Source organism: Drosophila teissieri, chromosome 2R, assembly GCF_016746235.2.
Source record: "Drosophila teissieri strain GT53w chromosome 2R, Prin_Dtei_1.1, whole genome shotgun sequence".
Taxonomy (NCBI): Eukaryota; Metazoa; Arthropoda; class Insecta; order Diptera; family Drosophilidae; genus Drosophila; species Drosophila teissieri.
In genome coordinates, this window is record NC_053030.1 from 11,932,190 (window position 1) to 11,949,490 (window position 17,301).

Consider the following 17,301-nt stretch of genomic DNA (forward strand, 5'->3'; position numbering starts at 1 on the left):
TTCCTGAGTTTGTATTTCCAGTTCACTTCTGTTTTTCTTTTGATTTTCTCCTTTTCCAACTTCCCTTCCGTTGCGCGTTTGCGATCGTGTTAAAGCATGCGTTCTCTCTTGCTCTCGCTCGTCGTCGCTCATGCTTAAGTACACGCTCTCTTCTGATGACGTACTGACGCTTTGAATTTCACCACGGATTGCAAATAGCTTATGTATCCAACTGATTTGACCGGATCGGGCCTCAAATGTAAGGCTTTAGACCGGGACGAGCCCCCAAATGTAAGGCATTAAAGCCAGTTTATTAATAGAATTATGCTGGATGTGTAACAAAAGCTTGCGGGATGACAATTAACTGAGATGGCGCCTCCTCGGCTCTGCTGGCGATGGCTGCAACTTGAAGACTCAACGACTCGACGACTTGACACTCCGACACACCAACTTATATGCTCGGACTTGATCCCTCGACGACTACTTTCAACTTGCCAACTGGACTCTAACTTTTTACGATCTTATGGTAATTTTCTGCTCTTCGTATGCCTTGCACTCGCTATATTTTCTCGACGCTAGAGATGTTTCTTCCTTAAAAACTATCGTAATGCTATCCCTTAGTGGGCACGTTGATAGCTATCGATAGCCAACTCTACTTTACATACATGTGTGTGTGTGTGGGTATTTTGTCTGGCGCTTCCTTGGCTCGAATGGTTAGTTCTCTACTGACCAATCAGCTAGCATTAATGGCCGGGCCCGGCGAGGCACTTAGACTCACTTGAAGTGGCATGAAAAATGATGCAGCCGTTGGCCACCGTCCACCGCCCATCGTCCACCTTTCACCTTCCTCAAGCAACATGAAAATAAATATTAAATAATCATTTATTTTCACAAAAAAGCCGGGTGCACGGTTTATTTTTTCCATTTATTGTTTGCTTTTATGTTTGTTTGCCTTCACTTACGCACACACACCTCCCACACACCGCCGCACCACGGTGCGTATGCGCGTTGTGCCATGAGAGGTGGAAACGCCTTCCTGCTTAACGCCTCAGTGCATTGGCTTTTGGGTGTGCTGTGGGTACTGAGGGTATTGAGGGTATGCCTCTGTGGCCCGGGAACGAGGTCAGCCTACATGGCCAGCGGCTAACTTGATGGTTTATTGTTCGAGGTGTTTAAGGGGCATTTATGTGATTTAATAAATAAAATATCGCCGTTTTGAGCTCGCTATTATTGGTTTGTTTTATTTATAATGTTAGGAATTCATTGATTTCATGAAATAAATTCTAACGTTTACTTTCATTCTTGCCTATCTATTTGAAAACAAAAAGCTGTAGCATGTCGCTGCATTCCTCGCTCTGTCACTCGAAGCCGCAAAATGCGGAAAATTGTGCTAAATGCTATGCGAAAATGCACAAATTACCGGCAAGGTGAGTGCTGCTGGAGCCGAGTAGCACCGAAAAGTAGGTGCTCGACAAAATAAATTTTAATAAACAGAGCGCATACATCAAACGACAGACAAACGCACACAGCTGCACGCTGCCACACACACTTGTGCACGTAATTGGCGGCAAAACAATTAGTAGCATTTTGCAGTTTACAGTTGCTGCACACACCGTATAACCCTCTAAAATATTTTACACCAAGCTGCACGTGAGATGCACTACAAAACAGTGAGTAATCTTTAAATCTATAAATAAATCTCAATATAAAAATCATTTCTTTCCAATTTCCAATGTACTATGAGATGGAATGAGATGCAGATATTTTTGAAGACTAGCACTACTTCATTATTCCTTGTGCAAAGTGTGCGCTGTTTTTTCCAGTGTATGGGGCGGCAGGAGCTGCAACAAAAGCTGACGAGCTGACTAAGTGGCAAATGTGATGAGCTTTTGGCCAGGAGCGCAGACAGACAGACAGTCAGACAGACAGACAGACAGTCTGAGCTGAAGAACAGGTGGCAGGTGAGCTGGTAAGAGCCCGAAAAGCGTTGAAACTTTTGACACACTTGGCAATTGAAATGCATTTGAAGAGGAAAAAAGACCGCCCACTTTGCGTAATAAATTACGGTAATTTAGGGGAAGCGAGAGATACATCGGCATTAGCATACGTGCGCATATTGTTAAAGAGCGAAGCGAGACGAGTCGAGTCGAGTCAAAGGAAGCTGGCAATATGTGTGTCGCAATTTCCGTTTGAAGTGCACTTCCTGCCAGCCTGCAAATGTCATGCTAAGCTGTGAGACGCAAGGACACTCGCAGGAAAAACCAACTTATAACTACGAAAGTTATGGATGTTTATCTGAAAAGCATTAGTCTTTTGGGATACCAATTTCACTTGGGTAGTGAGAGTTTACAATAACCTAAACGATTAATATGAACTACTTATTTTAAAAACGGAATAGAGCATTTTCTCTGAGTGCGCAGAGTTGCAGCTGCTCGTCAAGGTTGACTCGCTGATTGCCTGAACAAGTCCTGTTAAAAGGAAGGACTCAGCGCAGCTCTGGCTTAATGGAAAAGTCGCTGGGAATGAGAAGAATGAATACACGTGTGGCCCACTTGAATCGCAAAGTCAACTGATTAAAGCTTGTGAGATGATATTCCAGCGCTTTAGACAATCGATATAAGTGCTCGTGTTCTGTCATAACCCATGGCAAAATAAATTTCAGAGTTTCCGCTTAATTTCGTGTGCTGGCATCCGTTCTCGGATTCAATTTTGTGGGGAAGTTGCAACAGCTGCTTGCAGTTGAAGAAAATCAAATTGAATAAAAAGTTTCTCGGTTCTCTCTGGCCAAGTGGCCCCTGCGGGCGGAAGTGCCAAGAGTCGGACCACATGGCGAATGCTTGATATTTCGCTTTCGCAAAGCGAGATGACAGGCAGCAACTTGCAACTAGCAACTGGCAACTGGCCACTTGAAGTGCAACTGTTGCACATCAAACAGCCATCAAAATGTGCAAACATGATGGAGAGACATCCAAGTGGACACGCCGGCAATGCCAACGGAAAGATACTAGAAACTAGATACAGATTGCAACTGCGGCTGCAGCAGTCGAGCTCCTATTCCGTTTCTATTTTTCCTCTTTTTTCTGTAGCACTTTGAAAAGGTTGGCGGACTCTGTGCCTCGGTGGCACATATATGAGGTATGTGTGTGAACCTCAGCACAATCAGGCGCACAAACAGACCTCCAGTTCATATAGCCTGTCACTCACATTTGAAGGCATCCCAACGTGGTCGAGATGCGCCCTGGGAAACAACTTGATCGGAACTCGGGGTCCTTGTGCTGACAAAGGACGAAAGGGGGTCACTGAAATTGATCAGCAGGACGACACTATTTGCCCACTTAACGGCCGTGTTTCCATTCTCCAACTTCCAACCTCCAACGGCTTCATTGCACCTTCAGCCGAAGCCAATCTCATTTCCATTAAATTGGCCTGCCCGGCGCACATGAATCTGCTCCGAATGCGAAAACATAATGGAAATAATTCGCCAAGGAAGGTAATAAAGTGTCAGCCTTGAAAGGAAGCCAAGCAAACATGTGTGCACGGGGAGAAATAATATAGGCACATCTATATCAGCTATTTACACAAACACTTGTTATGTAAGATCCCATTGAAATGTAATAATAATGAAAGTAAAAGTCAGAGCACCGATTATCGTTGGATTAGAAAAGAGACAGAAAGCCAATTTAGGATAGCAAAAAGAATCGAAAGACTTAAGACTTTTGGTATGTCGATTTAAAGAGAGATTGTTTCGCCCTGTGTATTCACTAAATGCATGTGAGCCTGGGTGTCTGGTGTGTGTGTGCGCTGGCATGTGTGCGTGTCTCAATGGCGCTTTATAGTTATACCGTTGGTCCTCGTATTTGGTTAGTCCGGCGTTTTATTTTTACTGTTTATAAGCTGACAAAATTGTTTTTCCCCTCCCTTTCCCCTCTCCCTTCCCAGCCGACGAGCGTCCGCCGAGGGTCGTGTGCCGTAAACGGGCCAACGCTGCGGCTACGTAATAAAACGAGGGAGCCGCAAACAATAATTGGCCACGGTTCGCTTGGGAGGGGAATTTTTGATGGCCTTGTCTTGTCACTGAGGCGAAATTAGTTGCCAGTTGGTCGGAACGATCGCCGAAGGCGGGCGAGCACAAGCTTTTCCCATTTCCCATTTTTCCTGTTGCCGGCTGCTGGCTTTTCCTTGCTTTGATGCGATTCCATGCAGTTGGGTGCAAATCGCTGGCCAGCGATTGCAGATGATTCCATTTCCCCGCGGCCAGCATGGCTATGCGTGGTCGCATTCTTCTCTGATTAAATTTGAAGTTATGCACTCGCATCTCGTGTTCGCTCCGCTGACTCGTTGCAAAAAGAATCGTGAATGGAAAAGCCAAAAGGGGCATTCCATATCTATGTCAGTAAGCCATTCTTTTCAATTTCAATTTCCCGCATTGTTTTCGGTTTTTCTGCTCATCATGGCCCTGAATCGGGCTTTTTTTAAGGCATCGCTCTCACTCGCATGAAATATAAATCCGAAAAATGTGTCTGTCGTCCAAATGCCGTTCATGCCACAACGTTTTTTGGTCGCCATAATGCCATAAACTTAATTAGTGCTGAGCCGAATGAGCAATCAGATCATCCTTTCCATTCCCGCCGGTTGAATTAACACGCCAAAAGGCCGTAGACGTAAGGTGAGCCCTTCGGTTCATCGCGTTTTTTATGCCGCATTCTTAATGCCGCCGTAGGAGCACCGGAAAAATGGTAAATATGCCCGGGAAAAGGCAAGGCAAGGCCCGCCAGTTGCCCGTTGCCAGTTGGCAATACAATTTGCCGTGACAAATGCGGCCATAAACAAAAATGGCGACAACGATGCCACCGCCGCTGCCACTGCCACTGCCGCAGCCGCCAATCCGACATTCAGACATTTTCTAGTGCAACGCCAGCGACAAAATGGCTGCCACAAGAGTCTGGATGAAAATTTCATTTCCCAGGCTGCGATGGCGATGGCGATGGCTATGGCGGCGACCTTTTACGGTATTTATCACACGCGAAACGAAACCCGTCTACAATGCCACCCGCTCGTTTTCGTTTTTGGTAATGAAATTTCGCTTTAGCAATTACGGGCTTCCCCTTCGGGCTACATACATATGTATATGCACGTATATAGCCGCGATAACTGGGGAATGCAGCCAGCTAATAGCTTTTGAGGCTAGCTGGATAGCAGTATGGCTGGAAGACTGACTGCCTGACTCGATGGATGCATAAATTATGATGGGAACATAAGCGGGAACGCCGCCCAGTGCAGAAATCAATTTCAGGCTTCGGCGGCAAAACAAAGCGAAGCTGGGAAAAAATGCAAGAAACAGCCGAGCGGAGGAAAACAGAAACAAAATTTATAAAAATATTTTCATGCCTTGCAGCTAAAATGTTATTAAAGTCAATAACATAAAGCCGGGGACAATTTCTTTTGCCATCCTTTCACCCGTGGGTGTGGGTGGAACTTTGTCAAATAAAAATAGCTTACAAATAAAAACAACTCGGGGCGAAAAAATAAAAACCATCGAAACGAAGGGCGGCGGCGGACGAACCACTGACCAAGGCAATGTAATAAAAATAAATAATGGCTTTGACAAAAAGTAAACGAGGGCTGCGAGAAAGTTTGAATATTTATGAGTTTTTTATGTGCCAACAAAGGAGGTGAGCCAAGAAAACCCGAGTTGTGGAGTGAAAGCTCGCAAGTTCCAATAAATGGAAAATGTGGAAATTAAAATTATTTTCAACAGTATGCGATTTGGCAATTTGAATTCATATAAGTTCTGTTTATGTTATCGACTCATATCAATCGATTGATAAATTTTATATATTAACTTAAAAGAGAAGAAAATAAAGTGCTTTTGTCAATCGAAAAGAGTTTGCTTTGCACTCCTAATCAAGCTATCGAATCAGGTGTGACACTAGCTGTTGTCGCATTCACAGTTTGTATCGATAGAAACATATAATAATTTGGCAAGTTGCAATTTAAGTACCAAAAAGATTCCAAAATGGATCCCATTCTGAAGACCCTTAGCCAGACCATGACGGTGGAGGCCATAGCCATCATCAAGGCCAAGCGACTGGCCATGAAGCAGAGCGTGGATGTGGCCGGCAGGCAGAGGAGGGCGCTGCAGCGGGAGACTGACCGCCAGGTGAACGACGTGCAGGCGGACCTGTGCCGGCGGGCCATGCAGCGCGAGCGGCCGTACCGCGTCTTCGAGGAGCAGCTGCTGGGCGAGAAGGAGATGACGGCTGCTCAGGAGTACCTGCACCTGGTGTACGATTCCAAGAGCCGTTGCATGCACTCCACGCCGAAGGAGTCTACCCCGGTAGTCGCAAGGAAAGCGGCTGTGGTGCCGACTCAGCTGGAGACCAGATCAGAGCCGCCCAGGGAGAGGTCCAAGTACAATCGCTATGGCCAGGAGAGATTCCTCAAGGAGCAGCAGGAGTTCGGCATCAATCCGCAGGGCAGCCACTTGGAAAGGGCCACGACTTTGCGCGCCAGTCCAAATCGCAGGCAGCTGAAGAGGACCCGATCTTTGAGTGCCCGCAGCCATCAAAGTGCCAAGGGGGCCATCAGTGGGCGTCGCCCCTCGAATCCTCACTCCCGGATGCCCATCATTGTGGTGCCGGCTGCTCTGACCAGCCTGGTCACCCTGTACAATGCCAAGCAGCTGCTGCAGGAGATGCGCTACGTGCCCCTGAAACAGGCCCGCCGCCTGATGCCACATGGCCATCATCTGGAGGAGGTCATAATCGAGCATCGATTTCAGGTGGGTAATGCTAACTTTTTAGTCAGATGGTAGCTTTCAATTTGAACATATAAAAATGTAGTATTTAATCCACTGTTGCGGTGGAGAATGAGGAATTTTTCCTGGTGAGTGCTTCGCTTATAGTTATTGTTCGCTTTATATGCCTGGCATGGGTCGTGGTTCGTGGGAATTTCTAATAAGTGCATGCCTGGTCGCTGGATTAATTACCTTTATGAAATGCAAATTTCAGGGCGAGCTGGTGAGCTACCGGGTCATCGACAACGTGACCCGCCTGAACCCCGGCGAGTGGGAGCGCGTGGCCGCGGTGTTCGCCATGGGACCCCACTGGCAGTTCAAGGGCTGGCCGCAGGGCGCCGACCCCGCCGCCATCTTCCACCAGGTGTGCGCCTTCCATCTGCACTTCAAGGATACGCCGGTGTGCAAGGAGCTGTGCAACCTGCAGCTCCACCCCCTGGCCCTCTCGCCCAACGAGCGGCACTCGGACTGCGGCCTCATGATGGAGTTCTGGAACCATCTGGACCACCACATGGCCGTCCGTGCCCGTCAGTTTGCGTTCATCAGCCAGAAGTAGGGTGCTTGCTTTCGTCCTTACTTTCTTTCCCCCTGGCGCACACATCGTACTCATATAGTACATAGATGCCAGATAAGCGGGGAAATCAATAAGTGAAATTGAATAAGCCAGAACAAAGGACGAAGGACAAAGACCCACAACACACACACACACACACAGTTGGGGCGATGCTGCGTTAATAAAAAGTGAACGGGCGCATCAGAGAAATATATCACGTTTGTATAAAAATCATATAAAAACGTTGCGAAAACTGCAAACTTGGCAAGAAAATTAAGAGCACAAACAAGTCGGAAAATGAGGAAAATTCGGTTGGCAGCGGGCCGGGGGCGGGAGCGGGGAAACTTGGCACGCGTGAGACAAAAGCTAAATGACACACAAAGGAGCAGTTGTGTGCGTGTGTGGGGCTGTACTTATGTAAGGCACTGTGCGTCCCACAAAACGTAAAGCTGTCAGCGGCATTCGGAGTGATGATGGCGAAAACAGAAAAATGGGGTGGCGTTCGAGCATGGGGCGCCATAAAAATCGCTGGGAAAATGACAATTTTTATGCACCACCAACACACACACACACACACGGCTGCACGCACATGTGTGTGTAATGAAGTAAACTAAGTGCCACGGCATTTGAATGTGGGCGTGAGGTGGGAGATGAAGCAATTGGCAGGCATTTCAGGCAAATGCACTAAGCGTTTTAACAGCGGATAAAGAAAGCGATTGGATTTTGAAATCACTTATAAAACAATAAATTTAGTTTCACTAAGTTCGATAGATTTCCTTAGAAACCCACATAGATACACATATATTTAAAAGCCTGAAGAATAATTCGGCTAAGTGCCAAAGTAATCCAATAATCCAGGACTTTGCCACTGCCCCAAATGGAAATAAATAAAAAGGAAAATAAGTCTGTGAGCTTACAGAACAATATAAATTGGTTGCTTCATCCCACTGCAAGTTTCTGTGTAAGTAGCTGCAGATTATGTACCAACTTACGCAACGCAGCCAAGAAAGCGGCAGGTCCTTTTCGTCCTTGCCACTACCAATCGTCCTGCCTCCTGTGGGCGTGGCCATGTGTGGACAAATCGAGTTTCGCCACCAATATTCAATTTTATAAATTGAAGCAAAGTGAAAGCGAAAAAAGCAATGTGCAAAAGAAATTGAGTTCGTGCCAGCAAAATGTATTAAACCTACGTTTGCGAAAAGTGAGTTTTCCACACGAGCTTGACGCAAGGTTGATTCAAACGATAACATTTTGGATTACATCATCGAGATTGCTCTAGATTGCGAAGTCTTGCATTTAAGGATATCTCTTAAGATAAAAACTGCCCTATATTAAACGCATCTGTGTGCTGAAGTGGGCGTACAACTAATGAAAGGACTATAAATTAGCCAAATGGGTTGGCAATAAATCGGCGAAATTTGCATTCTCAGAACAGAATTGCGATTGCCATTCGACAAAGCCACCAAGTCTTCTTCTCAATTTCCCTCCAACGAATGGGACATAACTTAGCCCCAGTTGATAGTTGCCTTACTTTGCATTCCCAACTGATATAAATCCTCTTCCAGCGCTATTTTTCGGGATTAAGCACACATTTTTTGCAGTTCGCAGTCAACAAGCTGAAGCCAATATTAATGAATTGACCACTTAACAAGATTCACTCCCCGAAAGAACGGAAAATTGAATCGATATCATCTGCTGTTGGCTTACAGTTGGCTTACAACTGATTACACACTGACTCGTACAAGTTTATGTTCAAGTGTCCGCTCGCCCACTCATGTGCCACGTATATATAGATATAGATATGGATACGTGTGTATACACACACCTTTATTCATATATAAATTCTCCTACTTAGGGAAGGACAAAGTTTTTACTTCACACCCAAGCGAGATTCGAGATTCGAGAGTTGAGAGTTGGGAGCTGAGAACCGAGAAGCACTTTGAGCGCCCATAAATCCCTCGATGGCTGTGGAAAAGAACAACAACCAGCACTACTAAACTATGGCGAAAGTTTCGCAGTTCAAATCAGTAAAAAGTCAACTTTAGCATCCGAAGAAGCCGAGGAAGGAGCGGGATGCCAGAAAGCCATGCCCCAAACGCGTTAGCCATATGGCAGGCGAAGCCAAGTGGGAAAATCAACGAAAACAACGAGGCAATCGCACTGCCACTGGCACACAGTCGCACAATCGCACAATCACACATGTCCACATGGCGATGACAGTGGGAAAAGCGCAGCGATGACAAGGACAACAAGGACGATGTCCGCCATCTTGTTTTGCCCAGTTCTGCCTTTGTGTTGGCCATTGCCTGTCAATTCAAAGGCGGCGTTGAATGCATTTCCGGTTCCGCCGCACTTTGTTTTGCTCCTCTTTTTTGGCAGTATACAAATGAAGTTGAATAAGCACAGACACAAGTTGCAGGAATAGAAATCTGATTTAGAATTAATATGCAAGCCTGGAATTCCCTTGAAAGGAATTCCAAAAATGTAACCTCAATGCAAGGTTGACCGGTTGGGCGTAAATATTTCCTGGATATGTTGTGCGAATACAAATAAATGTATTTATCCTTTAATGAAATGAGATACTGCTGCGGGAGTATATGTGAGAGAAAGGAATATCATATTATCGGCAAAGGAAAAAGGTAAAAGCTTGTTAATTGCAGGAAATATTATCCAAGTGGCTGGCTGGCACGTTGCCTTTATTTGCATTGCATGTGGCAGGTGGGGCACTTTCCTATTGGCACTGGCAGTGGCACCACCCACACACCCAGACACACCCATGCAAACATACATCCGGGCGGGAAATCCGATTTCCATGGGTAAACGTGGCTGCTCAACGGCGGTCAGCGTTTGCCTTGGTGCGCCCAACTTTCCAACTTGTGCCAATCAAACAAGTTCAATAACGGTAATTAACAGTCCGACGCAAATGCAGTTGCACTTGCCACTGCAACACGGCAAAGCGGCAATACCAGTGGCAAAAAGGCGGTGGGTGGGTGCAGTGCCTGCAATTTGCGAAAAGTTCAAAGCTATTAGCATGTCGATGCCTCAACCTGAGCGGATGTCCATGTCGTCGCACCGACTGCCGTTTTCCAGCGACAGAAGTTTTCCCATCCTCATCCCCTGCCACTTCCCCATACACTTCCCCATCTCCTGGCTTTTCCCGGCCTAATGGTGGAACTGGCCGCCATCAGTTAAAGGCTATTAGCCATGGCACTGGAATGGGGTAACCCCGGCTATTGAGGGGCGGAAAACGGAAAACGGCGACAGGCAGTCAGTTTTGCCATTTAGCCCAGCACGCCGACATTGTCCCACTGTAAATGGTCCACTAGGCATGCCAGTTTTGATTGAACCTGATGGACCCGCCAACTCTCTAATCAGATTTAATTGTGAATGATGCATAGGGCCACTCACAGCAAATCGGTATTAATGAAAGGGGTGTGTGGTGGTCGCAAAAGCCCATCAAATGTACTCGGGCTTAAAGAGCTCAGCTCGAAGGATTCAAGGACGTAACCAGTACCGAAGATTATTATATATTTATTCAAGCTCATGAGGAAATACCGAAGGACAGTAAATATTAAAATACTATTTCTTCTTGCCAGCCAGAAGCAAATCCCTAGCTGATATATACCCACAGTGGGTAAAGCGAGTACTTTAAGCTTTAAATGTGAATCAGCCGCAGAGCTCATCCATCTCGTGCGCACATAATGCACTTAGCCAGGCCTTTGCCCATGTTTGGTCTAATAAACAGATAGTTGGCAATTGGCTGCTACTGGCTGCTGTTGCCAATGTGCCAGCGGATCTATCAATTTGTAGCATTTTCAGGCTCCCACACCCACGAACGGCATCCGTATTCACTTACGAGTGTGGCGATGCAAAGGGAGACCGTGAATCCGGCCACCTGATGGAAGGCATCGTGCCGAGGAAATGGGTGAAAAGTGGAGCACATCGCCATGGATCCCTGCACTTTTTTCCTCCTCCTTTGAGGCTCCATCTCCAGCTCCTTCTCCAGCTCCAGCTCCAGCTCTCTGGCAGCCACTTTGGCCACAGAACTTGAACATGAGTGCAATCAAATGTATTACATTTTGTGCAACTTAAGCGTCGGCTGAAGTGCCGAAGACAGCTGGCGAAGAGAGTGCGGACAGGGGATATAGCCCATACATACACGTATATACATATATATGTATATACATGCAACTCTAGATATATATGTATTTCAGGGGAAAAGAGGACGGGGCAGGGATATATCCGCCTTTGGTTGCAATGATTTCCTGAAAAACTCGAGTCAAGGCTGAGTCTGGATGAGAAACTAAGCAGATGAGGTGGGCGGAGTGGGGCACATACAGTGGTGCCGTAAAGTATGCAACATGCGCCATAAAAATGGGCCAAACAAGGAAATTGCTAGAAATGCATTTTGTGGCTCATGAGCCGTGAAGGGGATAAAAAAGCAAAGGGGAAGCAAAGAGAGGGGAAGGTAAGGGAAGGAAAAGCGGAGAGCTTGGAAAATCAATCGAGTTTGTTCGACAAATATCCGCTCAAATGGAAATTGACAGGAAAGCCACCGAAAGCAGGATATGCCAGAATGGTCGAGAAAGTGAATGGCAATTAGATGTCATCGCAGTTAAACGATCTTTAACCATGACAAATTCACAATGTTTGCTCAATTGGCCATAATGCCCTGATTGATGACAAGCTCAAATAGGCAAAGAGGGCGGACATGATATGATTATCCAGCAATTTCCATTGCACTGTTTGCCCACTAATCAATGGAGAGTCGGAAAAGCGCGGCGCTTCCATTGCAACTTCCATTTCCTGCCGCTCCACTTTTCCTCGGACTCAATCGGCTGTCATTGTCCTTGGCGTTTGTTAAACAACGCAAAAACTTGCTAAATTCTCCGCTCAAACAGTTCGAGCATGAAAAAATTTCCACAGAGACACAAGAAGGAAAAGCCAGTGGGTGGTGGAAAGCGAGTGGGTGGTGGGTTGTGGGTGGAAAGGCGAGCGGGTGGCTGGCAAAAGTAAAGTAAAGCAAAGAACTTTATACCTAAAAGGGATTTATTTGATGACTTGTCTAACTCGTGCCCTTCACTCTTCACACGGACCCGGGCCACGCCCACTCCCACTCCCCCACCCACACCTACTCCGCCCCCCGCCAGACAGTCCCGGCATGACGTAGCACTTTTACAAATGAAGTTTTATAACTTTGCCTCCGTCTGATTTGTCAAAGAGCGAAAGAGACACGGCGCCCAAAAGTGAAATGCGACAAAATGGAATGAAATTAAATGCATTTTGAAAAATGATAAAGTTCTGCCCAACAAGGAAACGGGTTTTCCTTCGCTCGTCCCTTACACTTTAAGCAACGTCCCGCAAATCAGTGGAAACAGAGCCATTCAATTTACTCACAGATTCCATTCACATTTCCAAAAGGGTTGAACTTACCTGCAAAAAGGAAAGGGGAAGTAACAATTAGAAATAGCGAAAAGTTAAGTGAGAAGAAATGGATTACTTAGCATTACTTTAAATTCTGACAAATAATCTATAAACAGATTTAATAAACATTAAAATTAGCTGTTTATCCGAATTTAAAGATAATTTGCTGATAATTCGGCGCAGTAATAACCCATCTAATGCCGGCTATTTGAAACCGCAATTAAGTTAAGCGCAACAGAATTCATTTGCCAAATAGCAGACGATTATGCATATATATATTTTTCTAATGCTCCTCGCATTTCCTTGGCCAAAACGAATGTAAAAACCTCGGCCCAGAGACAGATAATGATTAAAACTAACGCTGACATCGTTGTCCACAAGCTGTTGTAGCCACACAAAAGCGCAGGGAAAAAGGAAAAAACTAATTTGACAAAAGTTTTCGACCATCGCAGTCGAGGATGCCAACTGTCGAATCCTCTGCATGTGTGTGTGCTCGCCTCCATGTGTGTGTGTGTTGTGTGTGTGTGTCCTGTCTCCTGGACGAAAACTGCAGCAGCAGTACAAACATTTGCTTTTGGCCGCCAGCTTCGACTATTTCACAAAAGCGCATAATAATTTTCCCAGGATATGAAAAAACTTTGAGCTGGCTCTTCCGCTCGCCCCACAACCTGCATGTGTGTGAGTCCGTGTGTGAGTGTGAGTGCGAATGTCCTGCGGCATGCCATTTGAATGCCACACTTCCCCCATGCCGCCCGTCCATTTTCCTCATTTCACCCCGCTGTTGTTATAGTAATTGGACAAGTCACTGGCTAAAGTGGCGTCGGCAGCCAACTTGCCACCAACAATTTTTGCAGCCAGGACGACACCACTTTTATTAACAAATGCCAGCGTGTGTGCCGTGCTGAAATTTGCTAATTGCCACTGTTGCCTTCTCGCATTTGCCGCATTCGCCGGTTATTAATTGTTTTTTTAATTAAAAAGTGTTGTTGTTGTCCGAAATTACAATTTTTGCGAGGTACGCAGAGATAAAGCATAGCGCCAAGTGGTCGGAAGGAAATGAACAATTATAGCGAAGAGACAGACGCACTGAAATGCTGGTATCAAAAGTAAATATTATTTATCTCAAGTTTTGTAAAGAGTTTTGCATCTAAGAACCGCAGCAACATTTCAATAATACTATTAACTAAATGCGATACACAATGCTTTAATAAACAGCTAAAGAGAAAACCATTTTTACTGCTTATGCAGCACGAGGGTCAATTTATGACTTCCCATCTGCAGCTGTGAGCCCCAAGTTATAATTTCGACAGCTCACAATTTTTCTGCCAGTCCAGCTCCATCAGTTGGCATTTGTGCCTTCGGTTGGCAGCACGATAATTCCCCGGCTTTGTGTCGTAAAGTATCTTTTGGAGGTATCTAGTCGCAGCTAGACTAGATGCCCCGCTGGGATAACCTTATCCTTTTCTAGCTCGGCGTAATGGGAGCAGACTCGCCATAGAAATTTCCCAGTCACGTAGATGGAGATGATGCAACCCACCTGCCCACAGCAGCTCTTGGCCAGGTCAATAGAGAGAGCGAGGAGTGGATGGCAAGTGGGTGGAGTGGGCTGGAGTGGGTTGAAGTGGGCGCATAACTCACGCTTTTCAGCACCAGAGTGCACTCAGCATTTCCCAGCCCGCGTCTTCGCTGCTTCCCCCCGCATCCCCCCCAACCGAAGTCGTGGTTAAGCCAATAATAAATTTCTGCAACAATTTCGTGCCAAAGCTGCAGTTTGTCAGCATTAGCTGGCCCGAAGCTCCCAGTCCCTGCCAGCGGCCATGGAACTTCCTGATCGATATTGGATACTCATGCTTTTGTGCGGCCCCGAGGCGACATAAATGTATTTATAATTAACCGAAATTCCGCCTACTCAGTGCCCATTGAGGCAGTTGAAAGGGGGGATTTTGGTTGGGCGGGTAACAACTAAAAGTTGCGAGATTACAACTTTCCCCACTGCTCTTCTTTCTGACGTGTGTGTGTGTGTGCGTGTGTGTGTGGTATGACAAAAGTTTCTGGTAGTCAAATCTTGGCATGTTAAGTTGTAGCTAACTTTTTGTGAACTCTAAGAAATCTTTGACGCAAAGGGCGGGGATTCCCCCATCACTCTGCGATTGTGAGTTTGCACAATTCTTTGGAACTGTGTGTGTTGCGTTTAATTAATGCAATCAGACCCGAAAGGCAGACATAAGAAATACGATGGAAATTCCACTTTGCAAACTGCAAGAGCACTGCTTTAATTTCTTAAGGTATCGGTTAACTTTTTAAGAACTTTGGCTATGTTCCTTGCACTACATCAAATGGCATTTGAATACAAGTTATGGAACCTTAAAAATGGCAAAGTCACTTCTTGGAAGTACTGATGTAAATGAAGACTTTAATCACTATCTTAAGCCTCAAATGTAACATTTCCCTAACCTATAGCTTTTCTTGCATATATTTGTTCAATGTTTTTGATGAAACAACAAGTTGGATCCGGTCGAAAACAAAGCAAATATGTTTTGCGAAGGCTTAAAGGTCACCACAGCTCGAAATCGAAGTGGCACACATGCCTATACATGCGAGTATGTACATTAATAAGTAAGTGAGTACGCACTGTTTGTCTTGACTTGGAATAAATACCATTTCGAAGTCGCCTGCCCACAACGAATTATCATAATACCGGCAGAAACAGCGGAGTACATCCGCCCACTCGGCAGGAGTACGCCCACTTCTGGGCAGCAGGATACGCGGCCAGGACACCCGGGCCATCCTCATCTACATGTAATCGCACATGAACAGACATAATATTTACTGCTCTAATTAATAGTCACGTACACCGCCGGAGCTGGAGATCCTTGGGGTTTGCGTTTTGGTGGGATTGCCGCCGGATTTAATGAGCTCAAGGAAGGAAGGAAGGGGCTTTATGAGGACAAATGTTGGTCGTTTGCCACTTGAAGTGGCTGGTCAGCTCGAGGATTATGCTTTGATTTAATTTGATTTGCGGCTATTTGGCCATGGATATATGGATACATATGTATGTACTTGGCCATGCCCAAAAGCAGCGAGTTTATTATCTTTCCTGGATGGCTTTGTCGCACTGACCACCGAACACTTCTCGCTGTGCTCTATTATCTTTGCCGGCCGCCAACGAACCGAAAACAGCAAAACAACGTGACTGCTGCATCCTACTGCCAATCCCACTGCCCCTTCCCTCCCCACCACTCGGTGGGTGCCCCAAATCCCACCATGGAATTTGGAAATTCCTGTCTGGACGGGATTTCCTACCCGAGCCGCGCGGCGCATAAATGCATCCCACTGGCGGCCATCCGCCCGATTATGCATGTCCCCCCTTTCATATTGATGATGTGCCCAGCACAGTACTGCCCAGCATAGCCCTCAAAATAAATCCCCAAAAAATAGTTTTCGGTCTGGCAGGACAACTCAGTTGCATAGTTTTGCTTCTGCTTCGCAACCGAAGCGGGTTCAGATTTTCGGTTCGGTTCGGTTCGAGTCTGAGTTTGAGTTTGTTTTCCCAGGCCAATTTTTTCTTTGCCGGCGAGCCTGCCATTTTGCCAATTGACTGCACCCATCTCCAGCATCCAGTGGCCAATAGCCAGTGTCCAGCATCCAGTGACCACACACATGCACACAGTGGGTGAGAGGAAATCCTGGCGAGCCTTGCACTGAGCCGCCAGCGATTGCCATTTCGGTTCTAATCAATTTTTTTGATTGCCAAATGCAAAGTTGGCCGGTGGAGACTTACGCAACTTCTCTGCCTACCCACAATGCGAAAATCCGGCGAAAAAATGGTGGAAAACAAGGCTGCCACAACAGGAAGATAGGTTTGTAGGAATTGGTAGTTGGTATGGAAATGAAATTGCATCGGAAAGATGAATTCGTGCAGATGATGTGCCGCTTTCAATTGACTCGCCTGTGAGAAAGAATGGCGAATTAAATATATTTATTCGCCTCGGGGCTATTTAAACGCACTTTGATTTAATTAACAACCACGCGTGCCCCTCCCGCCCACTTCGATCTGATTTAATTCTCGATATTCCACTTTATTTGTTTACACTCTTAATTTGCTACACATTTTTGCTAATTTTCTTTGTTTGCTTTGGCCAGCTCAGCCTCATTTTAAATGCCAATGTTTTCTTGTGCGCTGTGTGTTTAATTGCAACTCATTAAGCATATTAATTAAATTGCCACATTTATGCAATAAAGCTGCGGTTGCTCGCCAGTGGAGCAAGCGGAGTGAGAAATGGAAAAAAAGGGATAAATTTGCACAAAAAGAGGTTGTCATATATTTCAATTCCGGGGAAAAAACTGTGCGCACACACAACGGCAGCAAATTAACATGGAACAACAAAGCTGGTCGGAAAAAAGGTTGAGCAAATTTATTATTTGCATATTGCAAAACCATAAAGCAACTATAGTGCCCAAATGCAAAGCATCGACTACGAAATACCTCATTTTCAGCTGGTTTGTCAACTCTGTATTTAGTTCTCACTCACTTTATGTGTTTAGCTAG

At 45.8% G+C, this 17,301-nt stretch overlaps 2 protein-coding genes across 2 annotated transcripts in view; one reads left to right on the forward strand and one right to left on the reverse strand.

Annotated features, from left to right (window-relative positions):
• Nucleotides 1-17,301, reverse strand: part of LOC122614876 (hemicentin-1) — a 126,476-nt gene that overhangs the window by 47,665 nt on the left and 61,510 nt on the right. The window lies entirely within an intron of this gene.
• LOC122614879 (parafibromin) lies at nucleotides 5,915-7,544 on the forward strand. Its single transcript, XM_043789590.1, has 2 exons — nucleotides 5,915-6,760; nucleotides 6,990-7,544. Exons 1-2 carry the CDS (start codon nucleotides 5,996-5,998, stop codon nucleotides 7,329-7,331), a joined length of 1,107 nt encoding a protein of 368 aa, XP_043645525.1. The 5' UTR covers nucleotides 5,915-5,995; the 3' UTR covers nucleotides 7,332-7,544.

Excerpts from the sequence above, each read along its gene's own strand:
- LOC122614879 (XM_043789590.1), top strand. The coding sequence starts at position 5,996 with ATGGATCCCATTCTGAAGACCCTTAGCCAGACCATGACGGTGGAGGCC. Across the intron at positions 6,761-6,989 it reads TAATCGAGCATCGATTTCAG|GGCGAGCTGGTGAGCTACCG; the intron begins GTGGGTAATGCT and ends TGCAAATTTCAG.